The sequence below is a fragment of the Panthera tigris genome, chromosome F2 (genome assembly GCF_018350195.1).
Source record: "Panthera tigris isolate Pti1 chromosome F2, P.tigris_Pti1_mat1.1, whole genome shotgun sequence".
NCBI classification, from domain to species: domain Eukaryota; kingdom Metazoa; phylum Chordata; class Mammalia; order Carnivora; family Felidae; genus Panthera; species Panthera tigris.
Genome location: NC_056676.1, coordinates 66,512,844 through 66,532,868, shown reverse-complemented (window position 1 = coordinate 66,532,868; position 20,025 = coordinate 66,512,844). Strand labels below are relative to the sequence as shown.

Sequence of the window (20,025 nt, the reverse complement as noted above, 5' to 3'; positions counted from 1 at the left end):
ATTTATTTTTTGAGAGAGAGAGAGGGCGTGCGTGAGCATGAGTGGGGGAGGGGCAGAGAGTGAGGGAGAGAGGGAATCCCAAGCAGGCTTCGTGCTGTCTGCACAGAGCCCAACACAGGCTCCACCTCACGAACCATGAGATCATGACCTGAGCCGAAATAAAGAGCCGGACACTAAACTGACTGAGCCACCCAGGTACCCCTATTCTTAAGAACATGCCTGACACATAACGAACACTCAATAACATGTGTTTGCATGAATGAATGATTGAAATAGTCCTGCCTTCAAAACACTTATAGATTAGTGGATATAAGCCTGCAAACAATTGGCCTTACCATAGCCTGAATTTTAAAAAGAGGCAATGTGGTGTAGAATGGTAGAAAACATTTGATTTGACTGAGGTGAGGATGGGGAGAGCTTCCCGGAGGAGGCATCTCTTGTTCTGAACTTTGGTGATGACCATTATCTTAAATGGAAGAGTGCAGTGCAGAAGCCGGTGTGGGCGGAGGGAAGACCTTTCTGGATGGGCTAACAGCAGGGCCACAAACAGAGGAACGCACCTGTGAGGTGAGGCCAGGGAACTCGGAGTGGCCTGGCATCAAGAGGCCATAGATATGCAGAGTAATATGAGGAAGTGTGAGGCTGAAGAAGCAGTTTGAAGACAAGTTTTGGGAGAGCTTGAATGCCAAGCTACAGAGATCTGACATTCTCCTATTCTCCTTCCTTTCCATGAGATATGAAGACTTATCACACACACACACACACACACACACACACACAGAGTTTCATAGTCACAACATTTAGAAACGTTTGGATCTTCTGAGTGTTTACCATGGTAATAGGTATTCCAAATATTCCAAATCCCCAAGAGGGATATACTATGAAGCATTTCCCTAAGTGTCTCCTCACTGTGTGTAGAGGGACTGTATTTGGTATTCCACAAAATAGACTTTAAGAAATGTTTCTGGAGGTAAGAAGCAGGGAGCCACTGGCAATTTCTGAAGACAACAGTGAAATGGGTTAACTTGTCTTCTGGAAGGAATGTGGAGGATGAAATGAACAAGAAAGGGGTAAGAAGCTAGAAGACCAGGAAAGAGGCCAATGCCACGTTCCTGATGAGGAATATGGCAGCAGGGAAGATGGAAACCATTCGAGGACGGGCTTGGCCTGGCTAAGGGTGCACACACAAAGGGAAGAACGAAAGTGGAGTCTGAGTTTTCCAGGCAGAGAACAGTGGCGAACAGTGGGGTCAATGAGCCAGCACTGGACGGACGGACAGGGGGCTGCGGGCTTGGGTAGGGGAAGGAAATGGAAACACTTAATTCAGTCTGGATATGGAAGAGCCAGGTTACCAAATCCTTCTGAGACAGGGAAGTGTTTCAGTAATGGAGGTGGAGAGGCTGAAGCAAACCACCCACAGATGAAAACTGAGAGCAGCTGGTGACAAATGAAGGCATTTTCCAGCTCTTCCTTCTCAGCACGTACCGGATCCACGTACTAAGACAGTCGTGCTGATCAAATTACTTTTTGAACAAGCAATGAAATGAGAAGTCCTAATGAAACCTTAATGAATTGTATCTCCCAGGCTGCTCACCTCTGACAATTAATGCAGCTGTCAGGAAGCAGCAGGATCTTCCCTGGCACCCTCAGCAGTGGAGGGAGGGAAGGGGAAGGGGGTAGACCCTCATCTTTGAGTGGGGACCCTCAACATGAAGAGAGGGAGGGAGGGAGGGGAAGGGGGCCCTCATCTTTGGGGAAGGACCCCAAGCATGAAGGGAGGGACGAAGGAAGGGGGAGGGGGGCCCTCAGCATGAAGGGAAGGAAGGGGGTAGGGGGGAGACCCCCATCTTTGAATGGGGACCCTCAGCATGAAGGGCGGTAGGAAGGGATGAAGGGAGAGGGGGGCCCTCATCTTTGAAGGGGGACCTTCATCATGAAGGGAAGGCGGGAGGAAGGTGGGGAGTGGGCCCTCAGTATAAAGGGAGGGAGGGAGGAAGGGGGAAGGGGTGTCCTCAGCATGGAGGAAGGGAGGGAGGAAGGGGGAAGGGGGGCCCTCAGCATGAAGGGAAGGGGGGAGGAAGGTGGGAAGTTGGGCTCTCAGCATGAAGGGAGGAAAGGAGGGAGGGGGAAAGGGGGCCCTCATCTTTGAGGGGGGACCTTCAGCGTGAAGGGAAGGGGGGAGGAAGGTGGGAAGGTGGGCCCTCAGCATGAAGGGAGGGAGGGAGGAAGGGGGAAGGGGGACCCTCAGCATGAAGGGAGGGAGGGAGGGAAGGAGGGGGAAGGGGGGCCCTCATCTTTGAGGGAGGACCTTCAGCATGAAGGGAAGGGGGGAGGAAGGTGGGGAGTGGGCCCTCAGCGTGAAGGGAGGGAGGGAGGGAAGGAGGGGGAAGGGGGGCCCTCATCTTTGAGGGGGGACCTTCAGCATGAAGGGAAGGGGGGAGGAAGGGGGGGAGTGGGCCCTCAGCATGAAGGGAGGGAGGGAGGGAAGGAGGGGGAAGGGGGGCCCTCATCTTTGAGGGAGGACCTTCAGCATGAAGGGAAGGGGGGAGGAAGGTGGGGAGTGGGCCCTCAGCGTGAAGGGAGGGAGGGAGGGAAGGAGGGGGAAGGGGGGCCCTCATCTTTGAGGGAGGACCTTCAGCATGAAGGGAAGGGGGGAGGAAGGTGGGAAGTTGGGCCCTCAGCGTGAAGGGAGGGAGGGAGGAAGGGGGAAGGGGGACCCTCAGCATGAAGGGAGGGAGGGAAGGAGGGGAAAGGGGGGCCCTCATCTTTGAGGGGGGACCTTCAGCATGAAGGGAAGGGGGGAGGAAGGTGGGGAGTGGGCCCTCAGCATGAAGGGAGGGAGGGAGGAAGGGTGAGGGGGGCCCTCAGCATGGAGGGAGGGAGGGAGGGAGGACCATGAAACCCAGGGTGCCAAGCCCTCAGGGGGCCTGTAGGGATCAGTCACCCAGCCCTTCACTGAGGGACTAGGGGACTCAGTCTCAGAGCTCGTCAGGCAGCTTCCTGTCCTGAAAAGAGCAGCTGACTGAATCCCAGTCCGTTGACCCTGAGCCTCAGCCTGGTTAAGCCCTGAGCCTCAGATCTGGTTTTCCCAAGCTGGCCATTCCTCTACTGCTTCTTTTATCGCCTGTACTTTCATCCAGTGAACATGTTTGTTAGGCATATTTTGTTTTTAAAAAGGGAACTTTCTGATGCTAAGTAAAAAAGTACCACTTGCTGTAAATGAAAAGCAGCTTTAAAGATAAAACCAATGAAAACAAAACAGGTTATTGGAATATGTGCCGTGAAACATCTCTTATACTTTCTTTTCTCTATATTTGGACTGGTGTCCCAAGAAGCAGAGACTTTGGGAAATGTTCCTATTGGTAACGTCGATCTTTTTTAAAGGCTCTGAGCCTGAAGCCTGTGCTCTTTCTTAAAAAGGAAGGTTGCAAGTGAAGAGAGAGATCTTCTAGATGGACAGGCATCAAACTGGAATTTCTGCTGGAAGTAGATACAAGGATCAAAACTCCATTTGCCACGATATGGATGGACCTTGAGGGCGTCAGGCTAAGTGAGATAAGTCAACAGAGAAAGAGACAAATGCCGTATGATTTCACTGTCATGTGGAATCTAAAAAAGCTGAACTCCCAGAAACAGCATGTAGGCTGGTGGTTGTCACGGACAGGGGGTGGGAGACGGGGTGGGGGAAATTGGGAGCTGCTGGTTGGAGGGTACAGACTTCCAATTACAAGATGAATAAGTTCTAGGGATCCAGTGCACAGCATGGTGATTACAGTTAACTTGGATACTTGAAAGTTGCTAAGACACACACGAAAAGGTAATTATGTGAGGTTCGATAGCTATGTGAGATGGATTTGGTAACTAACTTCCATCGTGGTCATCATTTCATAATACGTGCTATATGAAATAATCATGTTGTACACCTTACACGTATACAACGTTACATGTCAACTATATCTCAGTAAACCTGGGGGTGAGGGGGAGGGCAAAACTCCCTCCATACTGGTTTGACAGTATTATTTATCATGCTCTACCTGCTTTCAACCTAAAATCGGTCATTGAAAGCCGACAATTGCCAGGACTTTCACTTGAGGAAAGATGGGACCAGCTGGTTTCGAAGGTCATTTTCAGTTCTAACAGCAAATGTTTCTGTGTAACACGCATCCATCTGGTGGGAGCTGGTTTTATTAGAATCTCTCTTGGTTTGTCATCCTGGGATCCTAGAACCTACGACTTGTAAGACAAACACGTTTCTAGTCCTCACTCCTACCTTCCGAGGCTGCAGCCATTGTAGGGCTGGAGCCAATGCCTGAATTCCTACTACTCTGTCCTCCTAGGGTTCACTTAGCTTCAGTTCCCCCGACAGAGAGCTCAGTCTTTCTCTAAGGCAACCATTCTATCCTTAAAAAGTGCTTCTCTGGGGTACGTGAGGGGCTCAGTTGGTTGAGCATCTGACTCTTGATTTCTGCTCAGGTCAGGATCCCAGGGTCATGGGATCGAGCCCCACATCGGGCTCAGTGCTGAGCATGGAGCCTGCTTAGGATTCTCTCTCCTTCTCTCCCTCTCTCCCCCTCTCTTTCTCTCTCCCTAAAAAAAAAATGGAAAAAAATAAAAAATTCTGCCTTAACTGAAGCAAAAACCAGACCACAAAGTGGGGTGATTCTTTGAACTCACCCCTGTAGCCATACTCAAGCCCCAGCTGCAGGTGAGGGCACTTTGGATTTGAATGCAAGGGTGCCTAGCCTCTCGGCTATCCCTGCTCCATCATGCTTTCCAGGCTCCCCAGCAATCAGGGGGATCAGTCAGTATACCTAGATTCTAGGCCCTGACCTGCCGTGTGGAGCAAGTTGTTACCTCTCTACCCAGCTCAATTTCTTCCCCTGAAATACGCAGGTGGGACCAGACATTTTGCTTTAATATTACATGACCTATTACTACTAATAATAAAATACGTGGTTTTAGTTGAGTGTTTATTCCATGCCAGGCACTTTCAGGACACTGATCATCATCCTCATTTTGCAAGTGAAACAGAGAGATTAAGTAGCTTACCCCAGGTCACGTACTACCTAAGTGGTGGAAATGAGATCCACACCCACGGGATCCGACTCTCTTACCCTTCCTTCTCCCTTATCTCTCTGTGTTAGGAGTGCTGGCCTTCTAGGTTCTCTACCAAGTGAACTTTTTAAAATGGGATTTCTGAAAAATAGGCTTACCTATAGAGGAACTGGTCGGACCCAAAGGGGTAGTGCCACCTGCCTCGGTGAATGCAGTGGTCTCTAAAACAGCCCCCCGGGCCCCATCACTTCTTCTCCACGTCTCCTCCGTGTCCCACTTGGTTTTCCACTGGACAGTCAGACCTGAGAGTCTCAGCTTCCCGCCCCAGTATCCTGCCTCTACTTTCTGGAAAAGGCTCCTGAGGCACATATTCATAACTTCCCCTATGCCTTAGTGGGACTGATTAAGAGCTCCCCGTCTTCAGGAAACTATGTGATACAGTGTAAGGAGCAAAAGGCTTGAAAGGTCTCAGTTCAGGCGCTGCTGGGCGGCTCAGTCAGTGAAGCATCTGACTCTTGATTTCAGCTCAGGTCATGATCTCAGGGTTGTGAGACTGAGCCCCAGGTCAGACTCTGCACTGAGCGTGGAGCCTGCTTGGGATTCTCCCTCCCTCTCTCTCTGCCTGCCTCTCTCTCTCTCTTAAAAAAAAAAGGTCTCATTTCAGGTCTTAGCTGAATGACGAAGTAGGGCAAACAATTGCACTAATTCTCGGTTTACAATGTGGAAAATGGGAATCCTAACACCTATCTCAAAAGGCTTGAGGGAGGTCTATGTGATGAAAGTTACGTGAGGCACTGAACATCCCACGTGGTAAGTGCCCACGAGTTTGCTCCCTTCCTCCCTCATATCCTCCCACGGTCTGTATGAACTCCATGATTTGCATATAGGGCTGCTCAAGCATTGCTGGCCAAACCCAGAAGGAGTTTTCATCCTGGGACTCTGACCTATACAGCACAAGGGCTCTAGAAATAGCCCGTGTCACCTGAATTCTTGAGTGGCGGCTCCCAGATCCTGAGAAGGAGACCCCTCTAGACACAGGACAGCAGAGAGTGGCCAAGCACAGCTTCATGGAAATGCTCTGGCCGGGAAGACGAGGTAGATGTCTGGGGCCAATGACCTCTGGCTCACTTACCTGCAGCAGTTCAAATACAGCAAGGAGGTCCCCTCCAGAGAGGCTCCCACAAAAGATAGGGTGATAGCACAGCCTGGGTGGCTCATAGTCCTCGTCAGCTAGCTTCACAACAGGAGCAGCCACTGTGGCCCCCAAATATTCTGGCTTCCCCTAAGGCAGAAAGAAAAGAAAGGAATTTGTCCCCGATGGTTAGCTACCTGGTTCTGACCTGCATCAGTGCACTTTAAAAAATAATCTTGACAAAGCCGTCAGGCTCAGTGTCTCCCTCTTGCTACTATCTCACTCTCTTCTTCTGCCAAATGCCTCTTACCCCTTACCAAGGCGTGGGGGTCAGGAAATTCCATATGGGCTCCCAGGGAAAACTTCTGGGCCCAAGGCCGTTACGGGTTCTCTCTTCTCAGCATATAGAGCTCAGTGGAAGAAAGTTAAAATGATTATCTAGGGTAGACTTGAAAGGGAAAAGAAGAAATAAGGTGGCAGCAAGCATTCCCAAAGCTCTCCAGGGCAGGACACGATCGTGGTCAGGAACGTGAGCTTTGAAGTCCAGGCACACCTGAGCCTGTGTTCCCAAATCTGCTACTTTCCAGCTCTATGGCCTTGGGCCATTTAATCAACTTTTTTGAGCCTCATGCCTTAAAAGGAGTTAAAAATACTACTTGTTAATGGGGCCATGAGGTTTGACTTAATGATGTAGGTGCTTTGCACAGTGACTGGTATACATTGAGCGCTCAATACATGGTAATATGATGACTATGGCCATGATGATGATGATGATGATAATGATGAAGGTCAGTATATTCAGGTGATAGAGCAGTTCTGCTCTATTTTTCTTGGTAATAAAAGAGGTCACTAAGATAGTTTTGTATGTATGTATATATACGGACCGCAAGTTTCTTTAAGAACTACGAGCACCAAAAAAACCACAAAAAACAAAAAACAAAACAAAACAAAAAAACACTATGAGATAGCACCATCTCCTGTCTCTTCCCATACCTGCTCCCAAGAACCTGGGGCTGGCTTCCCCCAGGAGCAGCATGGGGCTGGAGGTTGGGGCTGCTTCCCCATTTATCTCAGGGATGGCTGGAATGTAAACTCCATGTGGCGGCATTGCCCATTTTACATACTGCTGTGACCCCCAGCACAGGGCAGGCACTAATTACCTATTTATTGAGTGAAAGCTGTTGGGTTAATGACTTCCAAAGTACAAGGCCAGCGCCCACATTCTCTTCTGGCTGACGCTGGGTTTAGCAGCTGCCCTGCTCCACTGCCTTTGGACTCATAAACCAGCACCTGCGTTCCCGGCTGTAGAGAGAGCCTTGGTTGAGGCGGAAATGGTGTTTAGTTTAAACTAATGATTATTTGATGATTTTGTGATTATTTTTGACTTTAAAACAAACAAAGCTGCCTGCTGGTATCCACAGGTGGGGTCAGAACTGTCCCTCGTGGACAGTTCGTGGTGGAGCTATGGCATGACACAGGTCAAGACACAAGCGGTCTGCTGTCGAACTGTTTTGTCATGTCCTAGCTGGGAATAATTAAGTACAACTGCCCTGGAAACAAAGGAGTAAAGCTAAACCCAAGTAACTAATTTGCCAAATATAAACGCATTGCTTAGAGAGGCAGCAGGCCCTAATGAGGGCACAAGCTACGAGAGTGAGAGAAAGCTCTAGATTGGAGCCACATTCTGGCAGAGTCAGAATGTAATCATCTGATCATCACCATAGGGCTGTGGGCTCGGCGTAGCTGCAGGTGTAAACAGAACCTTCTGGGCACCTACATGTATCTCTCCAGGAAGAGGAGGCAAAGTTTTCATATCTTTTTTCTCTCCTACTTTTCCTTTTCATTTCAATGTGAGAATGTAGGCTTGTGTTTCTATGAAGGGACTGGCTCGGGTGGGGCTCAGGAAGGTAATTGTAGAACAGGGCTCTGGAAGAGGTCTGAAAAGCAAAGGGAAATCCATGTAGCCACGCGGGTTGGTTTAAGAGTTTGCAAAGATGCTTGATTATTGTTCCTGGTTTTCAAATAAAAAGTAGTTAGGAATGGAACCATGTCATTAGCAACAAAATTTAAAAGGTATTTATCTTGTGACTATCTCTACAGAAAATTTGTACTATATGCCCAACAGTGGAACTCATATTCCCTAAATATATACAATTGACAGCTCCAATTTATAGCTGGAGGAACAGGGTACAGAGAGAGTGATTCTGGAAAAGCAGAATATGTGTGTCTGAAGGGATACAGCTACAGATAGTCCCACATATGCAAGAAAGTTCGGACACAGGAGGCTAGGTTCAAGTTCTGACTCTACCTCCAGCTACCTGTGACCTTGAACAAGGCCTTTGACCTTCCTGGGTCTCTGTTTCCTTCTCCAGGAAGCAAGAGGGGGTTCGTGCTCTCCGAAATCCCCGCTCACCTTCTATAATTCTCCCATCCTAATCTCTTCTGACCTTAAATCAAGGTCAGAGCTGCCAGCATGCTTGAGGACGTGACGGGGCTTTAGGAAGGCTTCTTGGAACGACTGTTGTACTTGATATATTGTGCTTCTGCAACTTCCCGAGGAGGTAAAGACATCAAAGAAAATAAATAAGCCTTTGCCTTTAGACTTTTTAATTTAAAAAAGAAGAAAAAGGGGCGCCTGGGTGGCTCAGTCAGCTAAGCGTCCGACTTCGGCTCAGGTCACGATCTCACTGTCCGTGGGTTCGAGCCCCGCGTCGGGCTCTGTGCTGACGGCTCAGAGCCTGGAGCCTGTTTCAGATTCTGTGTCTCCCTCTCTCTGACCCTCCCTGTTCATGCTCTGTCTCTCTCTGTCTCAAAAATAAATAAACGTTAAAAAAAATTTTTTTTAAAGTACTGATACTTAGGTCTTGCTCTCTGTTGGTCCACTTTAACTCATCTGAAGCGGGGCCGACATCAGTATTTTCTATAGCATCGAGATTGGTTCTAAGTGCAGACAGACCTCTCAGACCCTGAATATCCCTCTCTCTGACCCTCCCCCGTTCATGCTCTGTCTCTCTCTGTCTCAAAAATAAACGTTAAAAAAATTTTTTTTTAAAAAGAAGAAAAAATGATAAAATAAAAAAGAACTTTTGTCATAGTAATTAAAAAAAAAAAAATCCTCCAGTAAGCTTTTGAATCTACTCAGTGGAGAACACAGACATCTTTGGAGAGGAAGAAGTCTGGTTAACATCGTAACGGAAATGGGATAGGGATAAATGTGTTGTTGCAGGGCTTGGAAGCAAAACCAAGAGAAAGATGACCTAGCTACAAAGGCTGACTTGGTGACAATACCCACCCAGGTCCCCCCAGCCAAGCAAGGTCAGTAAGCACCTCTGGTTTTCAAGATGCCTGGACATTTTTACTCAGCGTTTCTACTGAGTAGCAATAGGACACCTGGGGGCTGGGTACACGTGCAGGTGACTCTATACAAGTATCTTATTCCTGAAGAAGAGTGTGTCCACTAAAGTTTTGTGACCCGGATCCTATTCTACTTGCAAACTAATGGGAAACCTGAGTGAAAAGCCCTTTAGCACAGCAAATGATCATCACCAACATTCCTGGTTCTGTAAATCATCATTTTCCCAGAATGGCCTCCGGGCACCTCTAGAGCCCTGAGCAGTCGCAGGCTGGTTAGATAAAGTGCCCAGTCGGCACTGCCCGGGACACTCACCACCGCGTCGCTGTCATACAGCTCCACCACCACCAAAGGCGGGGACTCCGCCAGCTCCTTCTGGTCTCCGTGCAGCACCAAGTCATTGAACAGCAGCATCTGGTTCCAGGTTGGGGAGAGGGTTTGGGAAATGACCTGGAAGGTGGGGCCAAAAGAAAAGCAAAAGCTCATTCGATAGGGTTGTAGGGGGCGAGGTGCATTCCTTCGACAGTTACTTGTGGAGGGCAAAGAGAACCTCGTCATCCTCGCTCAGTCCTTTAACATCCAAGTGATGACACAAACCGATGTACTACCACTGGGGACTAGATGCTAGGGGATGCAGATTCCCTGCCCCAGAGAGCTTACAGAAGTTCATGAGTACAGCCCCTGCAATGATTAACACCTTATTTGCATACATAACTTCAACTCAATCCTCCCAGTAGCGCTGTGCTGGCGACACCAGCTCCCCTGTGTTGAGTACTGGGTACCAGCTGTTGCCCTTTACATGCACAGCCTCGTTCAAACTTCACAACTGTCCTGGGAGGTGGATACAGTTACCTCCTCACATCTTACAGATCAGGAAGCCAAGGCTCACTTGTCTGGAGCCAGGAAGTGGCAGAACTGGGATTCAACCCGACTCATCTGGTACCAAAGCCCAGGCTGCTAGCCTCATCCACCCTCACCAAGTAGATGCAAATATTATCTCTGTTTTATGGGAGGGAAAATTGAGGATGAAGGAGATCTAGTGATGCTTCACTTACGAGCAAATAAAATTTTGTCCTCAAATACTCAAAGTGGGGGTTAACTCTAATATTCTTTGCATGGAATTGTACTGTTTTGTGGACATTTGCATTGAACGAACCAGCATCTTCAAAATAGCCTTCACCATTTTGCATGACATCTTTTTTTCTAAGATGGCAAACTGTGACATTGGTAATTGGCTGTGTCCATCATACAGATGGAGGTACCAAAGGACAGAGGACAACAGTCTGCATTATTGGTTGGGAACTGTGAGTGCCTCACCCAAAAGTGGTTCACAGCCCCCCATTCCAGGCCATTCAACTGCTACCCTCAGAGGGGTGTCATTGGTCTTGTATCCTCTACTCTAGTTATGTGGATACTTGTACACCTGCCAGTTTCACAGAGCTGAAGACCAGGGCCGTCTGCAGTATGGGTAGATTCTGCATCTGGGCAGAAACTAGGCTGTTAATGTGTGAGGCTAGTCTTGGAACATTTCCCCCTTTCCCAGGATGTGCAGACAAACGGGTCATTTCACAGGTGAACACAGCACAATGGCTGCTGGGTCCTGGGGAATTTCCACACTCCCTCTGAACTACACCCTTACTGCTCACTGCGCATGCCAGGCGGGCCAGAGAGAGAGAGATCTAGCCCCAGCTAACTTCCTGGACTCCAAAGAATAAATCTGTCATCTCAGACTTTTACATCAGGAGTCATCTCTAGCCAAGACATTAAACCATTGGCACTGTGGTCAGGAGAGAATTGTTTATTCGTCTTCTTTATGTGAGTCATAAAAATATGCATTCCACAATTTCCTTCCTCGCTCGCTTTTTGCGTCTATGCCTCAGACACAGTGATGTTTCTGACATAACATCTCAGAGAAAACCTTAACTTTTTGGACAGGAGAAAAATGGCTTCGTCTAACCTATGAACAGGAGTTATACAGTTGCGATGCAAGGTTATCCTGTATGGCTATCTGACATCACAAAGAAACCTGGGTTTTTATGTTGCTTTTAAAAATAGAAATGCAAACTCTTTCGCAGTACGCATACAAAAATGTAATACCAAAGCAATTTATGATCCTCACAGCATCTTTCCTGTAGAAATATTTCGACGGCTTCCTTGGCACTTGGGGCTATAAATACCACCTGATAAGATTACAGAGGCCAGCATTCATTCATTCAACATGTATCTATTAATACATTCAGCATACAATGTGCTAGGCACAGTACTGGGCACCAATATGGCATCCTGCGTATAACAGGTGCTCAAGAGCTCTTCGCATGAATAAATGCATGGATATTGGCCTATCCTCAGAGTTGTTCCCATGAGTACAAAGACAATGTGGCCACCTTCCAAAGGTCCCCCAAAAGCTCACCCAAACAAAAGTACATTGTCCCACTTCTCTGCCAAGGTGCCCATGACTAAGCTCCACCTCTTCAGATCTTCCTTAAGGAGCTCTGCATTGTGACCGTATTTGATGACGTTTGGGAGACTTTGGTAGCAACTAGCTAACACTTTGAAGAAGGAGTGAGAGACTACAGATGTAGCGTGGCTCTAGAATCAGATACCTTTGGAATGGAACCCTAGTTTCATCACCTGCCTCTGTCCAACTGGGCAGGCGATTTCACCCCCGTGAACCATAGTTTCCCTCATGTAAATGGTTAGCGCCTACCTTGTAGAGTTGTTATGACCACTGTCTGAGGTAAAGCGTATTAAATGCCTGGCACACAGTAGGTGCTCACTAAGTGCTTGTTCCCCACCCGACTCGACCCCACCACAGTATTTATGAATGGGTAAGCAGTTACTGAACACCTGCCACATGCCGGTCTTGGTGCACTGGGTACTCACGTCTAACAAGAGACTGTCTGCGTCCTCAGGACTCTGGTCGCTTGAAATCTCAGGCTCCACACTCCCCACCCTCTGCCATGTCCTCTCCTGTCCTCTGAGGCTCCTCTCAAGCCACTTAGTCCCTCTCCCCTTCTGGCTCCGAAGCCTTTCTCTTTGGGGAGCTGTCTCCCTTTCCCTTTATACTTTGGTCGCCATGAGATTTCTAAATCCCACATCCTCAGTGACCTCTGGAATAACTGGGTGTCCCTTCTGAAATATTTCAGACCGTCACGTCATTTTAGAGAGGACTGGTTGTGGGACCAGGCCTGCCGAGACTGCTCCCCCTGAGCTCTGTGTGGTCAGTTCAGGCACGGGCTACCGGGTGAACGGTGGAGCTCAGCTAGGACCACAGGGTCAGCTTTCTCCATCATGAAGGGTGCGAGAGCGGGGCATGTCACACACAGGCTCCGAGGCAGCATGGCACTGAAACAGCAGAGGGAATCCAGAGCCCTTACTTACCCAAATGGAAAGCAAAGTGGCTTTGGAACTGGACCAACGTGGGTTTCTATCTTGGCTTTACCACCTTCCACCTATATAGTCCCTAAGCCTTCCCTTCTCACCTGCAGAATGGGGACACTAATAACATCCACCTTTAGGCTGCCATGAGATGTAGTGAACTATGCATATAAGATGCTTGGCTTTATGCCTGGCATGTAGGGAGCTCTTGATAAATGGCAGCTATTATTACTGACAAAAATTAGGTACTTGGTTCAAAAGTATAGAGGCAAAGTCCAGGCCTCAACAGAAGCTGTTTTCCCTTTCACACGATCATTTGATAAATGCCATTTGTTCCTTTGAGATATAAGTCTGAATCAAATAAAGCTACTGTATAGAGAGGCAAAATAGGAAGATAATCACATAGCAGCCCAATGAGCTCACTCAAACCCCCTCCCCGTCCAGGGCCCCGAGATCACCAGGGCCTGGAACCCCACAGTTTTGTGGCAGATGGAGGAAGGCCCCAGGGGTCCACCCTTTGAGAATCCTCCTTGCTTCTGGTGGGAAGCCTCAGTGACAATAACAAGGAGTCACATAAAGATTACAAGCAAGGCATTGTCCTGGGTGGTTTACCCTCTGGGAAATAGATACAATGTCATCATCGTGAGAGCTTTGCTTAAGGTCACACAACAAGCAAATGAAAGAGCTTAGACCTGAACCCACACAATGTGGCTCCAGAGTCTATACTGTCATCACTGAGCTATGCACTACCCTTGAAAACACAGAGAAGAGAAAGTAGTCTGGAGCCCTCATGCTTCATGTGTTCTCACGCTCCTTCACTAAGTGAGGATGGGGTCACCTTCCTTCTGGGGTCTCTCTCGATTCCCACCCCCACAGAACGAATCCCTCTCCCGTGGCTCTTGGAAGTCTTTCTATAGCCCCACGTTATGGCGTATTTCATGGTGCAGCCCCCGAGGCCAGCAAGGACCTGTCACAGAGCAAAAACTCCACAGCTGATGGAGAAATGGACAAGATGATCTCAGTCTGCAGGTCACAAATCAAATGCAATCTCCCAGGTTACAGGCCTCACTTTGGAGAGAAATGTCAGCCCGTGTAACATTAGCCAATACAACGGCCTCCATTCATCAATCACTTTATACACTTAACTCTGGGCTTCTTGACAACAGTCATATTTTAAGACCACAGATGGAGGTTTAGTGAGTAAATGTGGCCAGAGAGTAGATGACCTAGAACATAACCTCAGGTCTCTTTGGGCCCTTGGTGTTTGTCTTAACTCCCAGAGATGAGCAAATCCTTTGTGAACTCTCCTCTCTCAGAACACGGAATCCTCAAAGAACAGAGTCAGTCCTTGGAGAATATGATCTAATGGGAAAAGCGTCCAACTGGATGTCCACTGATTAGGAACACTTTCACTTTTCAGCACTCAGTGTATAGGAAAGGGAGAGAGCCCAGAGCAAAGCAGTGTAGACCCACTTCCTTTAATTCTCACACCATCCATTAGGAAGTAGTGTTTTCCAGAGGGAGACACCACATTGCACAATTTGAAAGTGTCCCAAATCCCCCAGCTGGTGAGTAGAAAGAAAACAGTGCAAAGTCTAGGGATTCCTGACTACAAAACTGGAAAACGCTCCTCCCCACCATGAACCCTCAATAAACGTTGGTTCATAAGCCTCATGCAGCCATGTCTGTGTGCTGTTTTCTCACGTGTTTGTTCCCCCACTGAACTTGGCCTTGTGCCCAGCACTTGGGCAGGTGGGCTAGATGTGTCCTTCTCCTCCTCATCCCTCTTCCCCAGCCCCCTTCCTTCACTACGGGTGTGTGCTATCTCGGCTGCAGGACCATGGGTCACACTGGAACAAGAGACCTTCTGCACAGCAATCCTTCCTTGCACGTGTGCTTTGGCGTCTGGAATCAACATACCCAGAGACACAGGTATTTGCAACATGCCCCCGCTGTTTTCTTTGCTGGGCTCTGCTGCGGATCAGCTGTGGGCCATGAGAAGGCAGGCGGGCTTCCCTGGTTACCTTTGTGGTCTGGCAGTGGGAAAGGAATGTGACCTTGGCAAAGGGGTCCGAGAGTCCACTGCTGTCCGCTGCGATGAGGCCCCGGGCTTGATACATGTGCGCTCTCAGCTGAAAGACATGCCGGGCTGTGGACAAATGGAAACGGGCAGGCATCAGTGGGCGCTCCCCAACAGCAAGTACGAACAGGTGTCTGTGTGCCGTGTGCGTCTGTGAGTGTGTCCAGAGGCCAAGACTGGGAGCACCACCCGCCTCTAGACTGAAACAGAAGCAGTGAAGAAAGGGGGAGAGGGGGTGTCTACGGGGAACTTTGGAGCCAGGCATTCTCCTTGGCCCCCTCACCACATCATGGGTTTTGATCTTCATAAGAGCCCTGTGATTACATAAATAATCATCATAATCATCCCTGTACATGTATAAGGGAAATGGCTCACAAAATACGCTACACAAGTTTTCCAGGTTTGCAGAGCTATCAAATGCCAGAGCCTGGATTTCATTTCTGTCAGATTCCAAATTCACCTTCTCTTTCTAAAAGACCACATTTTTTTCTTATGTTTATTATTTAGTTTTGAGAGAGAGACAGAGTGCAAGCAGGAAAGGGGCGGAGACACACACACACACACACACACACACAGAATCCAAAGCAGGTTCCAGGCTCTGAGCTGTCGGCACAGAGCCCAACGCAGGGCTCGAACTCACGGATGGTGAGTTCATGACTTGAGCCAAAGTTGGACGCTTAACCAACTGAGCCACCCGGGCGCCCCTCTAAAAGACCACGTTTTGTGTTTTAGTAATTCTCCTGTTTCCACTGGCCCTCATGTGCACGTGTGTGTAAGAAAGGGGCTGCTCCACTAATAGCTTGTGCTTCCATAAACTCGAGTCAACCACTCATCCATTCTTCCATTCAGCCAGCCAATGTCATCTTGAGCGCCTACTGTGTACCAGGTACGGTCTGGTCTAAGGATTGTGAAGTGGCTAAGACAGCCCTTGCCCTCTGCCCTCGGGGAGCTCCAGGAAGAGGGCAGAATATAAGACCAGCATCCACATCCCAGTGACAGGAGGCCAGGAACTAGCGTCCTGTTGAGAGATACAGGCAGAGGGCACGGAGGTTAATTAAAGGCAGGAGTGAGCACATCTGATGACAGGATGGGAGCAGAGAGGGGGCTGCAGGTGAGGGCAGATGAGGGTTCAGTGGGGGCATCCCAAGTAAGAGCTGACTTGTCATATTCCTGGGTTTATGGGGCTTTGTAAAGCCCCTCTTGTTTTTTATGTTCACTTGCTCCTTTTTACCCCCTTACCCAATCCTGTTCCCTGTCTCCCCCAAAGGCAATACTATACTGTGTTCAGGATATCAGTGTTTTGCATTAATGTGGGAACTGGGATGCAGGAACTCTTCCATACCAGTTTGACTAGCATTACTTTGTTAAATTAAGGGTGCAGATGCCCCCTCTTCTTCCCTCCCATGCCACTCCTAGGCTTATGTCACACAGGTCTGTACATGGACTCACACGAAGTTACTAACCCTCTCTGTGCCTTTGTTTCCCACCTATAAAATGGGGGTAATAATATTTCTTCAGAGGGTTAATGTAGGAGATCAAAGGACTAGGTGCCTGACACATGGGAAGAACTTTAAAAGTGGTATAAAGACGCTGGTGTGGCTGTTACTATTGTTCACTGTAATGTGACCTGTGACGGTGGCAGCTGGGGCCACCTGGGTGTCCCTCAGAGCCCCCAGCTGCAGCCACGTAGGCAGTATGCTGCACAATGCTAGGGGGAACCATTTATTTGGTCAAAGTTTTTGTTTTTCTGAAACCTCTTATCAGCTCTGTCCCTTAGATTGATAAAGTCAGTTTCCTCTTCGCTCTCCCAATTTGGTGATCCATCTTTTGTGTGGTAGTTCATTTTCTACTTGCGGTTGGTAGAGATGTGTCTGATTGCCCCCACTCGAGGGCCAGATGACCCCTCTCTCATCTCTACATCCCCCACTAATTTTCCCACCATGCCTGCCATATGTAGGTACAAGCTAATTATTGGCTGGATGGATATTTTCTGAAGCACCAAGTGAGTGAAGAAACAAAATTCTCCAGTGGGTTTGGAAGGCAGCCAAAGCCATCAATGTCAGTGCACAGCGGAGAAAGTTTATTAGGTCACTCCATGAAAATAACACACTGCAGAGGATCAGAAAGCTCTTGAAAAAGTCTTTCTTCTCCTTTGAATTGTTAGCAGCTGGGACAGCAATATGTCTGGGTACCTTTGATCTCCAGAGATAGAATCTATAGAAATTAGAAGGTAATTTGATATGAGTGTCTTTCACCCAAAGATAAAACCTCTTTTTTTTTTTATTTTTTAAAGGTTTATTTATTTTTGAGAGAGAGAGAGAGAGAGAGGCAGAGAGGAAGACACAGAATCCAAAGCAGGCTCCAGGCTCTGAGCTGTCAGCACAGAGCCCAACATGGGGCTTGAACTCGTGAACTGCGAGATCATGATCTGAGCTGAAGTCAGATGCTTAACCAGCTAAGCCACCCAGATGCCCCAAGATGAGACCTCTTTAAAGACAGGATGGAAAGCAATGGAAATAAAGCAGAGTTTGGAGAAGCTGACTTCGTCATTAACTAGCTGTGTGATCTTGGACAATTCCAAGCATTTCTGATACATCCTTTCTCCCTCTGTAAAATGAAGAAACTGCCCAGGGTTTATGTGACAAGTAAATTCAATATAATTCATAAAGTAGATGGAACAATGCTTGGTACATTGTATGGGCCATGCATTTTCCAAATAGGGCTGAGCTTTCCTTATTCTTATACATTGACACCGGGCACAGAAATCATGAGCTGAACCTCTGGATAAATATCTCCAGAGCCTTCTAACTACGGAACCACTTGGATTCCATTGGCAGTTAAGGTCAACCAACATCAAACGAGTCTTGGGTAACAAAGAAAGCCTGGATTTGTGGACAATTCTCCTGTGTTTCCAACAATGGCTCGATTCAAAACTTAACTTCAATTGAAGTTAAGGCAAAACTGTCATCTATTCTGTCTGAATTCAGCAGCAAAGATCCTGTAAATTGAAGCAATTTGGAAAGAGAAAGCAAATTGCTACTGTAAGACATTAATACTTATAACAAAATCCAAAATGATATGAAAATGTAAACATAATGGCACTCATAGAAACTATCTGCATAGAAGAAAGGATTATATAAAGCACGCTGAATTTCTCAAAGTGACCACATCAGGAACCAAGCTGAAGAAACACAAGGGACCCCAGTGATACCAGTTCCCATTGGGTCATTACTGGCAAATGCAAACGCCCGCTGTTTACAGGTCAAAACCCTAGTGCCATGTAAAAGGAATTGCACAGGTCATATCAGCATAAGAACTTACTGATGTGTTTTAAAAGGCATCTTCTGCTTCAAATGCAAACTCAGTCCACATGATCTGCCTACCAAGAAACTCAAGTTGCAATGCCCTCCATTAGCAGAAAACTATAATTTTTACTTCAGATGTATTTAATGATTTCACTTTATTCTTTTGAGATGGGACAATTGGAAGGTAAGGAAGAAAATTTAGAAACTATATTTTAAGAGGGAAATGAGCTGATCCTAAAATAATGTGCAAACAGCCCATGCATGCCATCCTTCTCATTGTTTTCTCAGAAGCCCACTGGATACACCTACTGACCCTCTTTGTCAGGTGGGCATCATACCTGGGTAGAGCAGGCTGGCCGGGGATTGATGCGTGCCAGCCACTTTGGAGGACATCTCTGCTTCATAGCCTGCTGGCAAGTTGTCCAAAATGGCACCGGAATGTCTGGTGGAGCCCAGCCACAGGTACAGGTCGACCTTCGCTTGCACTGACCAACCAGCCGGCCGTTTTCCAGGAAGCTGGGGAAAGGTTACGAGGAAGACCACGTTGTTAGGAGGAGGCTCACTCTTTGAGAAAAGAGGTCCTGTGGATCTGGGGACACACCCAGGGCAGGTATTCAGAGAGCAGTTCTCAAGACATAATCTTTTTTTTTTTTCTTTCAATGTTTATTTATTTGTGAAAAAAGAGAGGGCACAGCTGGGGAGGGCAGAGAGAAGGGGACAGAGGATCCCAAGCAGACTCTACAATGACAGCAGACAGTTGGATGCGGGGCTCGAACTCACAAATTGCGAGATCATGACCTGAGTTGAAGTCAGACGCTTAACCGAGTGAGCCACCCAGGCGCCCCGTAATCTCGTATCAAAATGAGACTGATGACCCCAGTTGCCACCATGCACAGTCCCAGAGGAGGATCCAGGTCTAGTGGGCCTGAAGCTAAAACAGGCACTTCTGAGCCTTGGATCATTTAAATCTACCAAGAAGGTATGATTATTGCCCCTGTTTGTATGTATGAGGAAACTCGGGCTCAGAGAGGTTAACGAAGTTCCCTTAGATCACTCAGCTTTCAAGTGACAGAACCAGGACCAAAACCCAGAGGAGGTAATTCCATATCTCGATGCCAGACTCTACCCCCAAAGCTTGCCTCTTCCCACACTGAGCTGAAATATCCTTCCCCCCGCCCCCCAAAAAAGAAAGAAATATCCCTTCCCAGAACTTCCAAGCACCTCGAATCCCAACCACAGCATCTACATTTTTGCTTCGTTCAGAGGGACTCATGTGCTTCTTCCATAGGCCAGGCCCCCATGTGCTTGAAGGGACCTACCCGCCCTACCATATCCTTCTTCCTGCCTAACCATCTCTAGTCCCTTCGTCCCCCGCCCATGCAGTGTGGTTTCAAATTCCTTTTCCACCCTGCATGCTCCCCTTTGACCGTACTCGGATCTGGATTTATATTTATGTGTGTTTGCATCTGCGTGTTCACGTGTGTATTCGTGTAGGCGGTCTGAATCTGTGCACGTACAGATGAATGTGTGTGGGTGAACGTGTTCTCAACATGTGGAGGATACAACTCAGTGTAGCATGGCTTCTTTATTCCTCAGTCACCAGGAGTAGGGGGTTCCTTCCCCACTGAGGGGGTTCCCAACCCCAGACGTGGCTGTGTTCGGAACTGCTGCCTAGATCTTCATTCTTAGAGTAGCTACCTCTCCAGATTTCGTTGACTTTTCT

General features: G+C 48.0%; 1 protein-coding gene across 1 annotated transcript in view; it reads right to left on the bottom strand.

The window, feature by feature from the left end:
• The window catches only part of FER1L6 (fer-1 like family member 6), a 167,448-nt gene that overhangs the window by 53,385 nt on the left and 94,038 nt on the right, over positions 1-20,025 (bottom strand). Inside the window, exons 19-22 of the mRNA XM_042972894.1 lie at positions 18,641-18,818; positions 14,942-15,066; positions 9,855-9,989; positions 6,188-6,337 (exon numbers count right to left, since the gene is read on the bottom strand). Of these exons, the coding sequence (XP_042828828.1) occupies positions 6,188-6,337; positions 9,855-9,989; positions 14,942-15,066; positions 18,641-18,818 (588 nt within the window). The remainder of the gene's footprint in view (positions 1-6,187; positions 6,338-9,854; positions 9,990-14,941; positions 15,067-18,640; positions 18,819-20,025) is intronic.